This window comes from Stegostoma tigrinum, chromosome 10 (assembly GCF_030684315.1).
Source record: "Stegostoma tigrinum isolate sSteTig4 chromosome 10, sSteTig4.hap1, whole genome shotgun sequence".
NCBI classification, from domain to species: domain Eukaryota; kingdom Metazoa; phylum Chordata; class Chondrichthyes; order Orectolobiformes; family Stegostomatidae; genus Stegostoma; species Stegostoma tigrinum.
Genome location: NC_081363.1, coordinates 67,486,786 through 67,502,500, shown reverse-complemented (window position 1 = coordinate 67,502,500; position 15,715 = coordinate 67,486,786). Strand labels below are relative to the sequence as shown.

At 39.7% G+C, this 15,715-nt stretch overlaps 1 protein-coding gene across 4 annotated transcripts in view; it reads right to left on the bottom strand.

Moving 5' to 3' along the window:
* ryr3 (ryanodine receptor 3) overlaps positions 1-15,715 on the bottom strand; it is a 369,427-nt gene that overhangs the window by 106,439 nt on the left and 247,273 nt on the right. For all 4 annotated transcript variants that reach the window (XM_059649213.1, XM_059649214.1, XM_059649215.1 and 1 more), the window contains 6 exons: positions 13,978-14,053; positions 12,424-12,547; positions 9,513-9,628; positions 6,413-6,480; positions 2,949-3,070; positions 1,607-1,656 (listed from right to left, as the gene is read on the bottom strand). In XM_059649213.1, coding sequence (XP_059505196.1) covers positions 1,607-1,656; positions 2,949-3,070; positions 6,413-6,480; positions 9,513-9,628; positions 12,424-12,547; positions 13,978-14,053 — 556 coding nt within the window. The remainder of the gene's footprint in view (positions 1-1,606; positions 1,657-2,948; positions 3,071-6,412; positions 6,481-9,512; positions 9,629-12,423; positions 12,548-13,977; positions 14,054-15,715) is intronic.

Sequence of the window (15,715 nt, the reverse complement as noted above, 5' to 3'; positions counted from 1 at the left end):
AATGGAGACAACACTTGCTAAATAATAGAAATGTTAAGTGAGTGGGCAAAATCTTGGCTGATGGAATACAATTTAGGAAAACATGAGAATATTCACTTTCAGAAAGGTAAAGCAACTAAATATTATTTAAATGGAGAAAGACTGCAGAAAGTTGCAACAGAGAGATTTTAGGGGTTCTTATGCATAAACTACAACAAGCAACATTCAAATTCAGTAAATATTAGGGAAAGCAAATAGACTGTTAGCCTCTATTTCAAAGGAGCAGAAATATAAAAATAGGGAGATCTGGCAAAAATTACACGGAGCACCAGTCAGACCACTGCTGAAATATTGTGAACAGGCTTGGTTCTCTCACTAAGAAAAACAATACAGCTGTATTCAAGGCAGCCCAACATAAATCTGTAGATGACATAAAACTAAGTGGAAATGTATGTTGTGACAAAGATGTAAAGCGGCTTTAAAAGGACTTGAACAGACTTGGCGAGTGAACAAGAACATGGCAGGTGGAAATGTAACATAGACAAAGTATCAGATTATACACTTTGCCGGACAAACAAATGTGCAGAGTATTTCTTATGAGAAGCTGGAAAGTGTAGATGTACAAAGGGTGTCCTTGTCAATAACCTACTAAAAACTAACCTGCTGGGGAAGCATGTTATTAGAAAGAATAATAGAATGTAAGTCTTTATTACAAAAGGAGGAGGAGTACAGGAGCAGTGAAGTCCTGTTTCAATTGTGGACAAGTTTGGCTAGACTGCACGTGGAGTACTGTGTACAGTTTTGGTCTCCTTATCTCAGGAAAGATATTATTGCTATAGACAGAGTGTGACAAAGATTCACCAGACTTGTTTCTCTGATGGCGGGACTATTTTTGCAGAGAAATTAGCAAACTGGGCCCATATTCTGTACAGTTCTGAAGAATGAGAGGTGATCGAATTGAAACTTGCAAAACACTGAAAGGAAGAGACAGATGGGTGAAGGTCAGATGTTTGGAAGGGGAGCCTAGAACCAGCACATACAATTTAAAAATAAATAAGATGCCAACTTAGGTTTGAGGTGTGGACAATTATTTTTAACTCAGGAGGTTGAGTGTTTTTGGAATGCTCAACTACAGGGTGCTACAGAAGCTCAGTCTTTGAGAATGTTTAGGGTAGGCATTGATAGATTTCTGGTTTCCAGTAGCGCATGGGATTATGGGGATAGGGCACGTGAAAGACATTATAGTGGTTGATTAACCTTGGTCAGGCTCAACAAGTTGAATGGCCTAACACATACGAAAGATTGGATTCGAATGACAACTTCTATTATAAGTTTGCTTTAAAATTAAAATCATATTTAATTTTCAAGAAATAAATTAATGATACTATATATCTCGTCGGCTTTTATGGTGCCAGGGTCAGATTCCATGTGCACATGGAGTATAAATTAATATTACTTAAAGAATTTACCAATTTCGCAATAGCTTTCTTGCCCTTCCCACCATCTCTGCAGACATTAAACCCACTACTAAATTCATGAGGTCTTTTCTTCAGGAATTTTGCACTTGATGCACTTTGGACATCCATTTAAAAAGTAAAGAGATTAAGGAGGTGAGAAGACTGCTTACCGAAGAGAGAGATTCTATGTCTGACGAGAGCGGCAAGTTTGCAGAAAATACTTGAACAGAAGAGCAAGGAAAAGAGAAACAAAAAGTAGAAAATTGTACCAATATGCCCATACTGAACTGTTAACAAAATCAACAAAAATTTTAGTGAATTGAAGTTTCAACCGGAGATATTTTTAACTTGAATCTCCATAAAGTTAATTTTGGAGTAATGATATTGAAGAAAACTTTAAATACGTAAAGTTCCTTCAATTTTCTTTGTTCACATGCCAGTTAAACTTCATTTTCTACTTCTCACAAATCAATTTTAACTGTAGTCAATATTTTCAATGCTTGAAGAATATTTTATCATCTCACGGTATTTTTATTATTTGATCATGGGATTAGAAGTTCACAGATTAGCCCAACATTTATTGCCCATTCCTAATTGCTTTTCAGATACTACAAGTGATCTTCATTCTTGAACTGCTGTACCTACATTTTGACCCAGTGAAAGGGCAACAGTATAGTTTTCAATCAGGATAGTCAGTGGCGTGGAGGCAACTGTGCAGGCAACCGGGCAAAGGCAAAGCCCAGTTGGCTTACCCTCTTGTTGGTTCCCTCACCACCTACCGCAGTTCCACTGTAGCAACCATCTCCTTTGGGACTCTGCCATCTCAAACAGTAGTGGCACTACAGCGTTATTTTTGGTGATGGACTTTGAATGTTGAGGGCGCCTAAGGCAATTCCCCTCTGAACGGGTACTACTGTTCTGCCAGATGCTGGTTAGACTGTCCTGCCAGTGTGCTGGAACATATCATATGATGGCGGTGTATGGGACATTGTCTGTATTGTTCGATTACATGGGAATAACTATGTCAGCCAGCCCACCACTATCTTCTAAAGGGTAACTGGCAATATACGGTGGGTGAGCAAGCGATACCTACATCCCAAGACTGAAATAAAAGAATAGTCTGCAGGACAGCTCTCATAATTTTGCTGGGTTTTCCTTCCACAGTTCTGACCCAGGAGTAATGGACACTTTCACTCTCACCCTTTAAAAACATTTCCACAGGACACTTCCATTCAGAAATGCCGTATCTCTCCTATATACCCTGGAGGCATCCATCTCTGATGGTGCGATTGGAAGGACTGCTATTAGCTCTCCAGCCAAACTCAAGCTGGGCAGTGAACGCACTCCCACTTATTAATTGAGCACTTGTAAAGAAGCACAATGGGTCTAGATGTGATACAAGTCAAGACCCAGAAATGCAGCCAATAGTGGGGTACTGACCCCAAATCTAAAATCCAAACCCTTAACACAGTGCTTAGGATAATATAGGTTTTAAACAAAATATCTTCCTACCTTACTATCATTTCCTTTTCCTTGTTAGATGCATATCCACTGCCACTCAGACTCTTGGTTGGAGAAGATAAGAAGTACATACAGTGATTCTTAAAATATTCATCAATAGAAGGGAGCAGAATCTGGAATAGAATTTTTTTTGAAATTTCATTTGCAGAACAATGATTTTAAATTGGATGCATTTATCCAAACTGTTTTTGAAACTGTTGGCTAACTACTCCCTTGAATGTACAGTAAATTCAATTCAGATAGTACAAAACAAGCCAACTTAAGAAGCAATGTGTCATTCTCGTACAAAATTTACATGGTATTTTTCCTATAGGATACTTACGTTCAGAAAAGTGTGAAATAGATTTGCCTTCCATGTGAAAATTGTCAATTTCTCGAATAACTTTTCAAAGTGCATAAAGAAGTCTGCTGCCTAACTGTTGTAGTTAAATCTTCAAGTGGTATAACTTGAGATAGTTGATGTTGTGATAATGGATCAAATAGCATTCTTTGACATATACTTTGTTGCATTTTGTCAACTGCATGTTATAGTGCATTTATCTTAACTCTTTAATCAATTTGATTGTCGCAGCCCAAGTCCTTGTCAGATGGTAGAGATAACAAAGTGTGGAGCTGGATGAACACAGCAGGCCAAGCAGCATCTTAGGAGGACAAAAGCTGACGTTTCGGGCCTAACCTCTTCATCAGAAAAGGGGGATGGGGAGAGGGTTCTGAAATAAATAGGGAGAGAGGGGGAGGCAGATATCGAAGATGGATAGAGGAGAAGATAGGTGGAGAGGAGACAGACAAGTTATTGGGGCGGGGATGGGGCCTGTAGAGATGAGTATAGGTGGGGAGGTAGGGAAGGGATAGGTCAGTCCAGGGGGGACAGACAGGTCAAGGGGATGGGATGAGGTTAGTAGGTAGGAAATGGAGGTGTGGCTTGAGGTGGGAGGAGGGGATAGGTGAGAGGAAGAGCAGGTTAGGGAGGCGGGGATGAGCTGGGCTGGTTTTGGGATGCAGTGGGGGGAGGGGAGATTTTGAAGCTTGTGAAATCAACATTGATACCATTGGGCTGCAGGATTCTGTCAGATGGTATCCTATTTTTACTAAAAACAACAAATGCTAGAGTTCTTCGTGGATCAGTCAGCACCCACACAGAGAGAGCGAGCTAACGTTTCGATGAAGAGTCATCCAGACTCGAAACGTTAGCTTGCTTTCTCTCCATGGTTCCTGCCCGTCACACTGTGATCTCCAGCAGTTTCGTTTTCAGCACAGATTCCAACATCTGCAGTAATTTGCTCCTTTGTATTTTTCCAGTCGGGCCCTGCAGCTATATGGTAATTTTATCATTGTTGTGAATCTGAAACTGCAGATTAAGGCATGTTTGACAAGTTTAGGTGCTACCATCTGTCATAAACTCCCTAAATCTGTTCTATGTTCTTAAATCTTTCCTTCCTGTCTAATTTTAAAAACCTCTTTGATATGTTTGCAACTGCATTGGTGATAAATTTCACAACTTTTGCTGCAATCACTCTGCATATTCCATCCTATGTGAATAAACTTGGGGCTTTTATTACATTAAAACTACTATATAAGAGGCTGCAGTTGATGCAAGAGTAAATAAACCAGAAATGTACTGATGGGAATAATATCACCAAAGTAACAATTACTTACACCTCCTATGCTGCTGTGTATTATACATCAAAGATGATATTCACAGGACGCACCTTTTATAATATACTTGAATCATTGTTTAAATCCTCATTTTTAATTTAACCATAATAGTGTAACAATCAACAAATATAAAAATAGGGTCTCTCTCATTCATCTTCACTTTCTCAGTTTAATTATCGTTCATCTTATCAATTCCCATTACACTTCCCTAATCATGTATCCTACTTGACTGTTTTTGCTTGAAATTATATTTGTGGACAGTGACCAAGCTGGCAGGGTTCATGCCTACCACAAGCTGGATGTCTGTGACCAGTAAGATTAAACAATTAAGAACTCATAGGATGAATGCAATCTTCATTTACTATTGTGATTCATAATGAAACACTTCAAATATATTCCTGCAGTTTGAAAAAACAGACCTAACAGTGAGAAATTGCTAAGTTAACTTTGGAAGTTACAACCTTAAAAGAAACTTATTTTTGTAATTTTTAACAAAATGTCGTAACTGGTTATTAGATTTTGACAAAACAATTTTGCAAGTCAATTTAACTATCTGGAAAAGGAAATCTGCTTTCATAAGGATCTCAGGAGCACAAAAGCTGACGTTTCGGGCCTAGACCCTTCATCAGAGAGGGGGATGGGGAGAGGGAACTGGAATAAATAGGGAGAGAGGGGGAGGCGGACCGAAGATGGAGAGTAAAGAAGATAGGTGGAGAGAGTATAGGTGGGGAGGTAGGGAGGGGATAGGTCAGTCCAGGGAAGACGGACAGGTCAAGGAGGTGGGATGAGGTTAGTAGGTAGCTGGGGGTGCGGCTTGGGGTGGGAGGAAGGGATGGGTGAGAGGAAGAACAGGTTAGGGAGGCAGAGACAGGTTGGACTGGTTTTGGGATGCAGTGGGTGGGGGGGAAGAGCTGGGCTGGTTGTGTGGTGCAGTCGGGGGAGGGGGCGAACTAGGCTGGTTTAGGGATGCGGTAGGGGAAGGGGAGATTTTGAAACTGGTGAAGTCCACATTGATACCATATGGCTGCAGGGTTCCCAGGCGGAATATGAGTTGCTGTTCCTGCAACCTTCGGGTGGCATCATTGTGGCAGTGCAGGAGGCCCATGATGGACATGTCATCTAGAAAATGGGAGGGGGAGTGGAAATGGTTTGCGACTGGGAGGTGCAGTTGTTTGTTGCGAACTGAGCGGAGGTGTTCTGCAAAGCGGTCCCCAAGCCTCCGCTTGGTTTCCCCAATGTAGAGGAAGCCACACCGGGTACAGTGGATACAGTATACCACATTGGCAGATGTGCAGGTGAACCTCTGCTTAATGTGGAATGTCATCTTGGGGCCTGGGATAGGGGTGAGGGAGGAGTGTGGGGACAAGTGTAGCATTTCCTGCGGTTGCAGGGGAAGGTGCCGGGTGTGGTGGGGTTGGAGGGCAGTGTGGAGCGAACAAGGGAGTCACGGAGAGAGTGGTCTCTCCGGAAAGCAGACAGGGGAGGGGATGGAAAAATGTCTTGGGTGGTGGGGTCGGATTGTAAATGGCGGAAGTGTCGGAGGTTGATGCGTTGTATCCGGAGGTTGGTAGGGTGGTGTGTGAGAACGAGGGGGATCCTCTCTCCCTATTTATTCCAGTTCCCTCTCCCCATCCCCCTCTCTGATGAAGGGTCTAGGCCCGAAACGTCAGCTTTTGTGCTCCTGAGATGCTGCTGGGCCTGCTGTGTTCATCCAGCCTCACATTTTATTATCTTGGAATTCTCCAGCATCTGCAGTTCCCATTATCTCTGCTTTAATAAGGCTTTGGAATGTCACTTACCTTGGCAAAAAACTTTATCTCCTGCTCATGAGGAGATTTATCTACTTTACCACTGCTGACAATGGCCTCTGTCAATATAAACACAGATTATTCAATCACAGCAAAACATTAGACAGAAACAAAATACTTGTAAATAACATGGAACAGATACAACTAACCTTTGAAAGATATAAATGTGTGATCAAGCACTTTCTCACTCAATAAATGTCACCGATCAGCTCAAAAGCTTTATTTATATTGAATAAAACATGTGTGAATGTTAACAGAACTGAAAACTTCAGGCAACAATGTAGATATGCGCTCCATAAATCAATTCCCTGAGTGGCTAGCTTTTGATCCAAGTTCTCCAACGAAGAAACAGAGGCCAGCTAAGTCCTCAGGGGAAGGAGAAACTGGATGCAGACTTCATTCAGCACATCTCCTCATTGTCAGCTACGGAGCAAAATGACCAGAGAGCAGGGACCGGTTTGCCAGCATACACTCACAGCTTGCTACAATTGCACATGATGAAATCTGCTTCTCTCAGGTGGTTTCAATGAATATTGAAAGGAGGCCAATTTTCCTCAACATTTGACAACCCATTAATTAAACTGTATTCTATGATCACGGTCAGCATGTTGCAGTTTCATTACAGAATCCCTAATTATAAATAAGAATCCGTCTTCCCTTGTCATTTTGTTTCAAGGGGAAATTTCATCGAGAAAACGCAAATCAAACACTTAGTGACTTAAACAGAAAGCATTTCATGGCATGATAAAGGGACAGCACTGATGATTTAATAATCCACTTATTGTTTCAGTTCAATTTTGTTTAGCATCTGAAACCAATTACCGGTATCATTATTGTTGTATGTTTGATATATTTGATTTGCATTGGAGCAACACAGCAATGACAAGTTTGTAAATGTGCTGTGGTATAAGTTAATGGTTCTGAAAGGTTTAATTTTGCAGACTGTATTAAGCTCCACATAATCTGATGATATCGTGCAGTGTGGGATGAGAAATTAGGAGACTCGCTCTGGATCTCAAAGAGGACAAATCTGTTACCTATGTGCCCGATAATCTTACTATAAAAAAAAGGCGCAATTGTCCTGGTTGACCATAGGGCTGCTGTCTCATTAGAGAGAGAAGGAAAGAGAGAGAGACAGATTGACTGTTGGTGGTTTAACCTCAAAATCATGACGGTTCAGGCAAGAGAAGAGATTGAGAAGGATAGTCCTTCATGATAACCTCAGCTGGTGTGAGAACTGAACCTATGCAGCTGGCATCACTCTGCAGGACAAACCAGCATCCAACCAACTTGTCTTAGTAATAATATCTATTTAGTTACACAACTGGTACTTTATCTCTATCATGCAATTAACCACATCTTGTTAAGATAAGAGCCTCTTCGTTTTAAGATTCTGTAATGGTTGTGTGCCTCTCACCATAAACAAAAAGGATCTTAGGCCATCTGAAGGAAAAAACTATTACATGGGCAACAAGTTTTATTACAGAGCTTTAAAATATCATTGGATACTAAAATATCCTTAATTAAATTTGGATACAGATATATCAGTATCACAGGAAAAACAGATGGGACAATTTCAATCTTCCTGCCCAATATAGAGCACATGAATGTGCAGTTCAATTCACATCCAATATTGCTAACATCAGGGATTTGTCAATCTCACTTTAACCTACTATACTAAGCAGGCAATTTAACATTGCACAGGTCACTTTTTTGAAAACCAATGCATGCCTAAACGTGCCTTCATTGAGAACACACTGAGAATGGCCTGGACGGGAGCCACAAAGAATAGCGTTCTCAGTCATGTTTTATTGTTCTAAGCTGAAATCACTGACGAGGCCTAGCAGCACCACTGGACGGCGACGTAGCCTTAATGGGTTGAACTGTGCTGAACCAGTAACGGTGAGTGATGGGGAAGGTGAGGATCAGGATTCAGAGGCTGAGTGAAGTTGACATGAATCATCAGAACAGCTGCTTAGTGCACTCCCAGTTCTGGCAATGTTTTCCAGCCATTCTCAAGGGTAATTTTCTCCTGACATTGTACTGTCCCACATCTCACTGTTGCATTGAGAGCCCAACAGTGTTGTAGAGACAGACAATTGCTGGTCCATCTGTGGCTGAATTAGTTGGTGACATAAGGGGCACCATAATATTCATGATGTTTCAGCAGAAGCTGCAGAAATTCTTCTGCAGGAGTGATCCCTCCATCTGACAATTGATAACAGCAGGAATAAGGGACAGGGCCTCAGTCTCAATGTGTGGCCAAAATATATTACCATCTGGGTTTGACAAGGAAAGTTTAGGCTTTTCTTAAACCAATAGGTAGTTAGATATTTTGTAATCAACGTGTTTATAGATATTATTACACAACTCAAAGTCAGGCAGGACTTGAACCCAAATGTTTCAGCTCAGAGAAAGGGTCACTAGCAACAGCAGCAGAAGATCCCTAGGTGGGAGTTTAATTTTTTTTATTACGTACATCCAGATGTGCTCTTACACACAATGGGACTTTTTTCCAATCATCAAATCACCTGTGATGCCTTTTCATCTATTAATTACCACCAGAAATTACTTGTATTTTCCAATTGATTAATTTACATGCAAAGTCCATTAATGGCAATGTACCAGTGGAGCTCAAGTGAGGGCAGTTGTTAAACTTCTGAGTTTATCTGCAAGAGAAAGCTACAAGGACCTGAATAGAGCTCTTGTGGTGCAGTAATAGTGTCCCTGACACTGAGTCAGGAGGTCTGGGTTCAAGTTCCAGCAACTCCTAAGGCATGTCATAACAGATCTGAACAGGTTGATTGGGAAAAACAAAATCTGCAATGAACTTAGTACTTCACAGTTTTCTGCCAGTAACTCATTGATTTTATGCATTACATGCAAAATATTAGAGTACAAATTTAGCACTTCATATTAGTGTAACAAATTTGTATTACCAGTTTTCTAGAACACTTTTTAAATAGTGATATGAATATTTCTGTCAAGTGTAGAATAGACTAGTAGTTTGTGTTTTAAAATGTAACTATTAGTATTGGAAGTGTTAATGAATTGGTATTGACTAAATATTGTCTAGAATGTAGTCACATACCTAAATGTGCAATAAACTCTTGAGCCGAGTCGACACATTGTAGTACCCTTACTAAGAATTTATAAGCAAATCGCTTCTCAAAAGAGGAGGAATCCAACTCCATATCCTTTAGGCCTCTGTAAACACAAGTTCAAATTATTGAGCTATGCAACTTCTGACATTAATATGCTCAGTCACGTTTTACCATTTCAGGCTGAAAATACTCAGGAGGCCTGACAGCCACCAGTAGACAGCGACATAGCATTAATGGGCTGAGCTCTGCTGAATCAGTGGTGGTGGATTGTGCGGAAGCTAGGAATCAGGATTCAGAGGCTGAGGCACTGAGGGGAGTTGGCATGAGTTGTTGGAACTGATCCCTGATGCTGTCTCAGTCTGATGACGATTTCCAGGGGTCAGCTGCCACTGGATTCAGTAGCCTGCTCCAATAAAGTTGACAGATAATGAAATAGTTTAAGGCTCTTCTCAAGGGTAATTTTCTCCTAACCTTGCAACATTTCCACGTTGCATTGGGAGTCCAACAACGTTATAGGGACAGACACTTGCTGGTCCATTCATGGCTGAATTAGTTGGTGATATAAAAGACACCATACTATTTATTATGTTTCAGCAGAAGCCACAGAAACTCTTCTACAGGAGTGATCCCTCCACTATTATCCAGGGGTTAATGTTTAAAACTACATTAAAATAGCTTTTATATTTAAAACAAATTGATGTAACACCACAAGATTTTACTTTTCTTTAATTAAGTACAAACTTCTATATACAAAAATTAAATAATCAACATATTATTGACTTAACGATATGTTTATAACCATCTATATTATGCACTTAGGTTTACCTTCTACTCCCCCTCCCCAGGATTCTCTTATAGACATGTTAACCTTAAAAGTGATTAACTTCTATAGGGGCTACCTATAATTAAACTACAGTCCTTTGGAGAAATATTTTCTCAACTCTAGCTATTCTCAGGTTTAAAACTCATTTTTCCCTCTCTTGGCTGTGGAAGTCTCCATTCCTTATCCTCAATACTTTTCCAACTGTTCCATCGTTACTTTACTGGTTACTTTATGTTGCAGTAAGACCCTATGAGGTCTAATTGTTGATTTTTCCACTAACATCAATCTAGACAATTTCCAGCTTCCATTCCTTAAAAGATTCAAACTAAGATTAAGACTGCATGATGTAGCTGGTGTTTTAAAGCATAGGTCTGTCTAACTGCCACTTAATATGACTAAGTTGCTTCTGTGAGCTACTAGCCATATTTGGTCCAAAGTGCAACTCAGACCCTCTCCTAGAGAGAGAACAAACAAATCAGTCAAATTGAGTGCCTTCCTAAACTGCACCCATCTTGATGATGTAGACTGCTGTGGGCTATTCTTAACCTGACCTTCAGGTTAATTCCTCCTAATTTACAATTTCTTCTTTGATCTGATCGAATTTAATGCATTTTTCACTGAGTCCAGGTTTACTGGCTACTTATAATCCAATGTAACTCCCAAACTACTTATAATCCAATTTAACTCCCAAACAAAACATCTCACCGGATTTCAATTACTGCAAGCTTTGCAGGCAACACATCTCCGGCTCTTTAGCTAAATAATATCACCTGCTGTTTCATAACTTGCTCTCCTCTGTTCTGACCTTTTTAAGATACAACCTAAAAGTTATATTCCTGAAACTAAAGTTATATTCTTAAACACATGAACCAGTGATTAGATATTCAGAACATCATGCTCAGGCTCCTGATAGATATCCACGATCCAATTACTCAACTGATTCCTGAAAAGGGATGCATGGGGATTGGTGGGGGAGAGGGGTTTGCTCATCTTATCAGAAATGGTTGGAAGGGCTGGACCTCCATCCATCAGGGCTTAGAGGATTGAGATGATGTTATCTAATCCTGAGGGGTTCGACAGAGTGGATGCTGAGAAAATGCTTCCCCTTGAGAAGAAACAGTTTTAAAAAGAAAGAGATGCATCTTATTGAAGTCAGAAAAATGGAAAGATATTTTTCTCTCGGAGTTATAAGACTTTGGAACTCTCTTCTCCAGTAAATTGTGAAAGCAAAGTCAGTGATTGATTGATTGATTTCCTGTCCGATGGAGTTTAATAGATTTTTGAATAACAAGGGAGTGAGAGATTAATAGTGAAAAATTAAAGACAGGAATGTGGACACATGCAGATCAAACATGATCTTATTAAGTGGCACAGCAACCAACTGGAAATGAATTGTTTGCTCTTGCTTCCTATGTGTATGCTTGCAAATCCGTTTTTACGGTTGAAGACTGGAGCCTTCATGAGCACCTCCATTTTGAGATGTCCTTGAGGGAGCTCTTCTCATTCATTGCTCACTTCTCCCAGTGGGAAAGATGTTGCCGTTAGGATATTGCTGCTCCTATCTGGCCTCTTGTTCACTTGGTCAATTCCCTCTCCTCAGTTGGATGGTAAAAGCTTAATTAGCCAATTCAGAGACCACCTCATATAAAGTTACTGGGGCAGTTGAACTAAGAACATATGCTGGTTTGTGACACACACATGCTTCCAATGTTAGGGTACAAATTCTCACAGGAAGATTCAGTCTAATGTTTCAGAACAACTGCCCTTTGCCAAGGTATGACTAATGGTCATCAACAGGAAACAGTACTATGTTTGTCTCCATTTAGACACTACCAGGCCTGCTGAGTATTTCCAACTAATTTGGTTCTTATTCCAAATTTCCAACATCTACAGTATTTTGTTTGCATTTTAATATTTTATTGTTGGTCAGTAAGACTATTGCTGGTTCTTTGATGCACATTTTAGATGGCTCAGATTAACATGTCAGCACCTTACCATGCAACATTACGAAATCAACATACTTTTCCTTTTTCATTCACTAAGTTCTTACATGCAGGAAGTTACACATTTATTACCTGGACACTGCATAGCCATTCACTTGAAGGAACTTGAAGAGTTCATGAGCCTTATCACGATCTCGAGCTTTCTCCTTGGCAGTCAAAGTGTCATAAGGCATAAGTGAAGTTTGACTGCCACCACCTATTATAATTTGACAGGTTGAAATACTGTGATAGTTACTTTGCAGTTATTAGCAAGTTTAATGTTTTAGCAAAGATTTTGAGGTTGTGGGTGATGTTCTTGACTTGCTCGCCAAGATGGCTTATTTTCGATAAGACGTTTTGTCACCATGCTAGGTAACATCTTTAGTGAGACCTCCAATGAAGCACTGCTGTTCTACTCTGCTTGGAATTTATACTGTCCGGTCTGTTGTGGTGAGTGGTATCATTTCCGGTTTTGATCTGTACTGGTTTGTATATGGGTTTCAATTCCATGTGTTTGTTGATTGCATTATGGGTTGAGAACTATTCCTCTAGGAATTCCCAAGCGTGCTTTTATTTGGCTTGGACTACTATGTACATAGTAACCAATGTAACTATAGTAGCTCGAGCCAAACATAGATACACATAGGAATTCCTAGTGGAATGGTTCTCAACCCATAATGCAATCAACAAACACATGGAATTGGACCCCATATACAAACCAGTGCAGATCAAAACTGGAAATGATACCACTCACCATGACAGACCGGACAGTATAAATTCCAAGCAGAGTAGAACAGCAGCGCTTCATTGGAGGCCTCACTGATGATGTCACTGAGCATGGTGACAAAATGCCTGAACAAAAACAAGCCAGCTCGGCGATCAAGTCAACAACCTCATTTACTAAGTCTTCTACCAGCAAAAGCTGAACAAAAGGCTGTGTCCTTGACCATTTATTCACATAAATATCACCAAACGAAAAGCAAATTGAATGGACTTCAAGAAGAAAAGAACTTATACAAAAACTTCACACTTGGATCTGCCACACATAAAAACTGCATGTTCAAAATTTTGTAGTGAGTCTTTTGTACAAAGTCATTAATTTATTTTATTGATTCCAAGCAGGATTGCAATGATTAGTTTAGTAAAATTGTTGATTATGAAACTGTTATGCACAAATGGATGTTTCCCCTTTTGGTGAAGTCTGTAACTAAGTGCCACAGTTTTAGAGCAAGCGTGTTCCCACTTAAAATCAAAATGAGGAATTTATTTTCTCAGTGCATGTTAGCTTTTGGATTTCTATTTCTCAGAAAGCACTGGTGGCTGAGTATTGAACATTTTCAAGAGGGAGTTTGATCAACAGATTGTGTTAGGGTTAGAAAGGATAGGCAAGAAATTGTTTTTATAGGTCAAAGGTGCCAAATTGCTTACTTCTGTTCTTATTCTTACAATCTTACCTCAGGTAATGATACCCAAATGCACTTTGGTTCCACGAGTTTTAGCATAGAAAGCATAGCAACAAATCTATTTCAATACAATGCAATTTCTTAACTTCATTGTTACTTTACCTCATGAGAGGGATCATTTAATAGAAAACAGTCCAAAAGTAACTTCATGGAATAGTACACAAATTACTTTAGTATGACGCACCTTTACTTTCTAATTCAGCTTTTCTCTTCTTGGCCCAAACATTATAATAATTTTCTGCCATAAGCTCAGTCATTACCTAGGTCATAAATGAACAATGACAAAAAATTTCATTGGGTAAATTATGAATTTTTGTGTAGAGTTGGAGTCATAGTTTAATATAAAACTTTGGAAAGTATGTGTGGTCAGAGAAAAGAAACAGGTTAGTTAAGTCTGGTTTCTAAAGAACATTGCAACAATGTGTAGCTGTTTTAAGAGAAACATTCAATCAGTTTAACAAAAAATTCTTTCACAGTATGTGAGCATTGCTGGCTGGGCCAGCATTTACCACCCATCACTCATTGCCCTCAAGGTAGTGATGGTGAGCTATTTTGTTGAATCATTGCACTCCATGTGACATGGATATTCGCACAATGTTGATAGAAGAGAGTTCCAGGATTTTGACCCAGCAAGATTAAAGGAAGAACGATATAGTTGCATGTCAGCATGCTGAGGGGCTTGTGGTAGCGGGGGCGCGGGAGCTGGAATAAGATTTTGCAAGTGATGATGTTCCCACATATCTGCTGCCATTGTCCTTCCACATGGAAAAGTTCATGGGTTAGAAGATGCTCTCAACAAAACCTGATGTGCCAAATTTGCAGGCTGCTTTGTTGTAGGTGGTGTTGAGGTTCTTCAGAATTATTGGAGCTTTATCTACCTATACCAGTGCAGAACATTCCATCACATACCTGATGACTTGTAGATGATCAACAGGCTTTAGGAAGTCAGGATGTGAGTTACTTGCCACAGAATTCTAAGTCTCTGTCCTGCTTGAGTAGCCATAGCATTTATATGACTGGTCCAGTTTCTAATCAATGGTAGCCCAGGTTGTTGTTAGTGGTGGATTCAGGAACACAAATGCCATTGAATGTGAACAGGAGATGATTTAGATTTCTTCTTCTTGCAGATGAATGTAAAATGAGACAAAGAGTGACTATACATAATGGCCTGGATTTCACAGTTAGCAATTGTGCTTGCCACTGCCTTCAAAGGAAGTTACCATAAAGATCCGGTGATCTCTTTGCCTCTATCTTTATGTCTATCTCTACATCTCAGTGGCTCTTCCCTTTCTAGTGGCAGGTGAAGGGGATCACTAAGTATTCAGCAACATTAAGGTCATCAAGCAGAATAAGCAGCCAATCATACTGAAGTATTCTCACTGACAGCAAACCAAAAAAATTACGAAGATTTTGAAGTAAATGATACAGGCATGATATGGGGATATACCAGAAATGGATTTTCCATGAGCTTAAAAAGTCATTTTAAAAAAAAACCACATTTGATAGTCCACAAATACAAAATAACTTGAGCAAGAACATTGACGTTATTGAGAAATAATTATGAATTTAGTACTCTTTTTAGAAAAAAAGTTACACCTCATTTAAAAAGATGGATTGAATCTTATTGTTGTACAGCTAAGTGAAGCTACGTTGAGTTATTTAGAGGATTTATCACTATGTGGCCTAATGAGATTTCTCCACATACCTTAGCACATTTGCCTCATTAACTATCTAGCCCACCCCTATAGCATTTCTGATTCTTTCCATATCTTACCACCCTCTGTTCCAAGAACAATTCATCACTTCATGAGTGTTTGCCAAAAGACCGCAATCTCTTGTGCCTACATCATCTTTTAAACTCCATTACGACAGACAGCATTTGCCCAGGGACAAGTATCATTCTACACAGTTTCTGATATTTA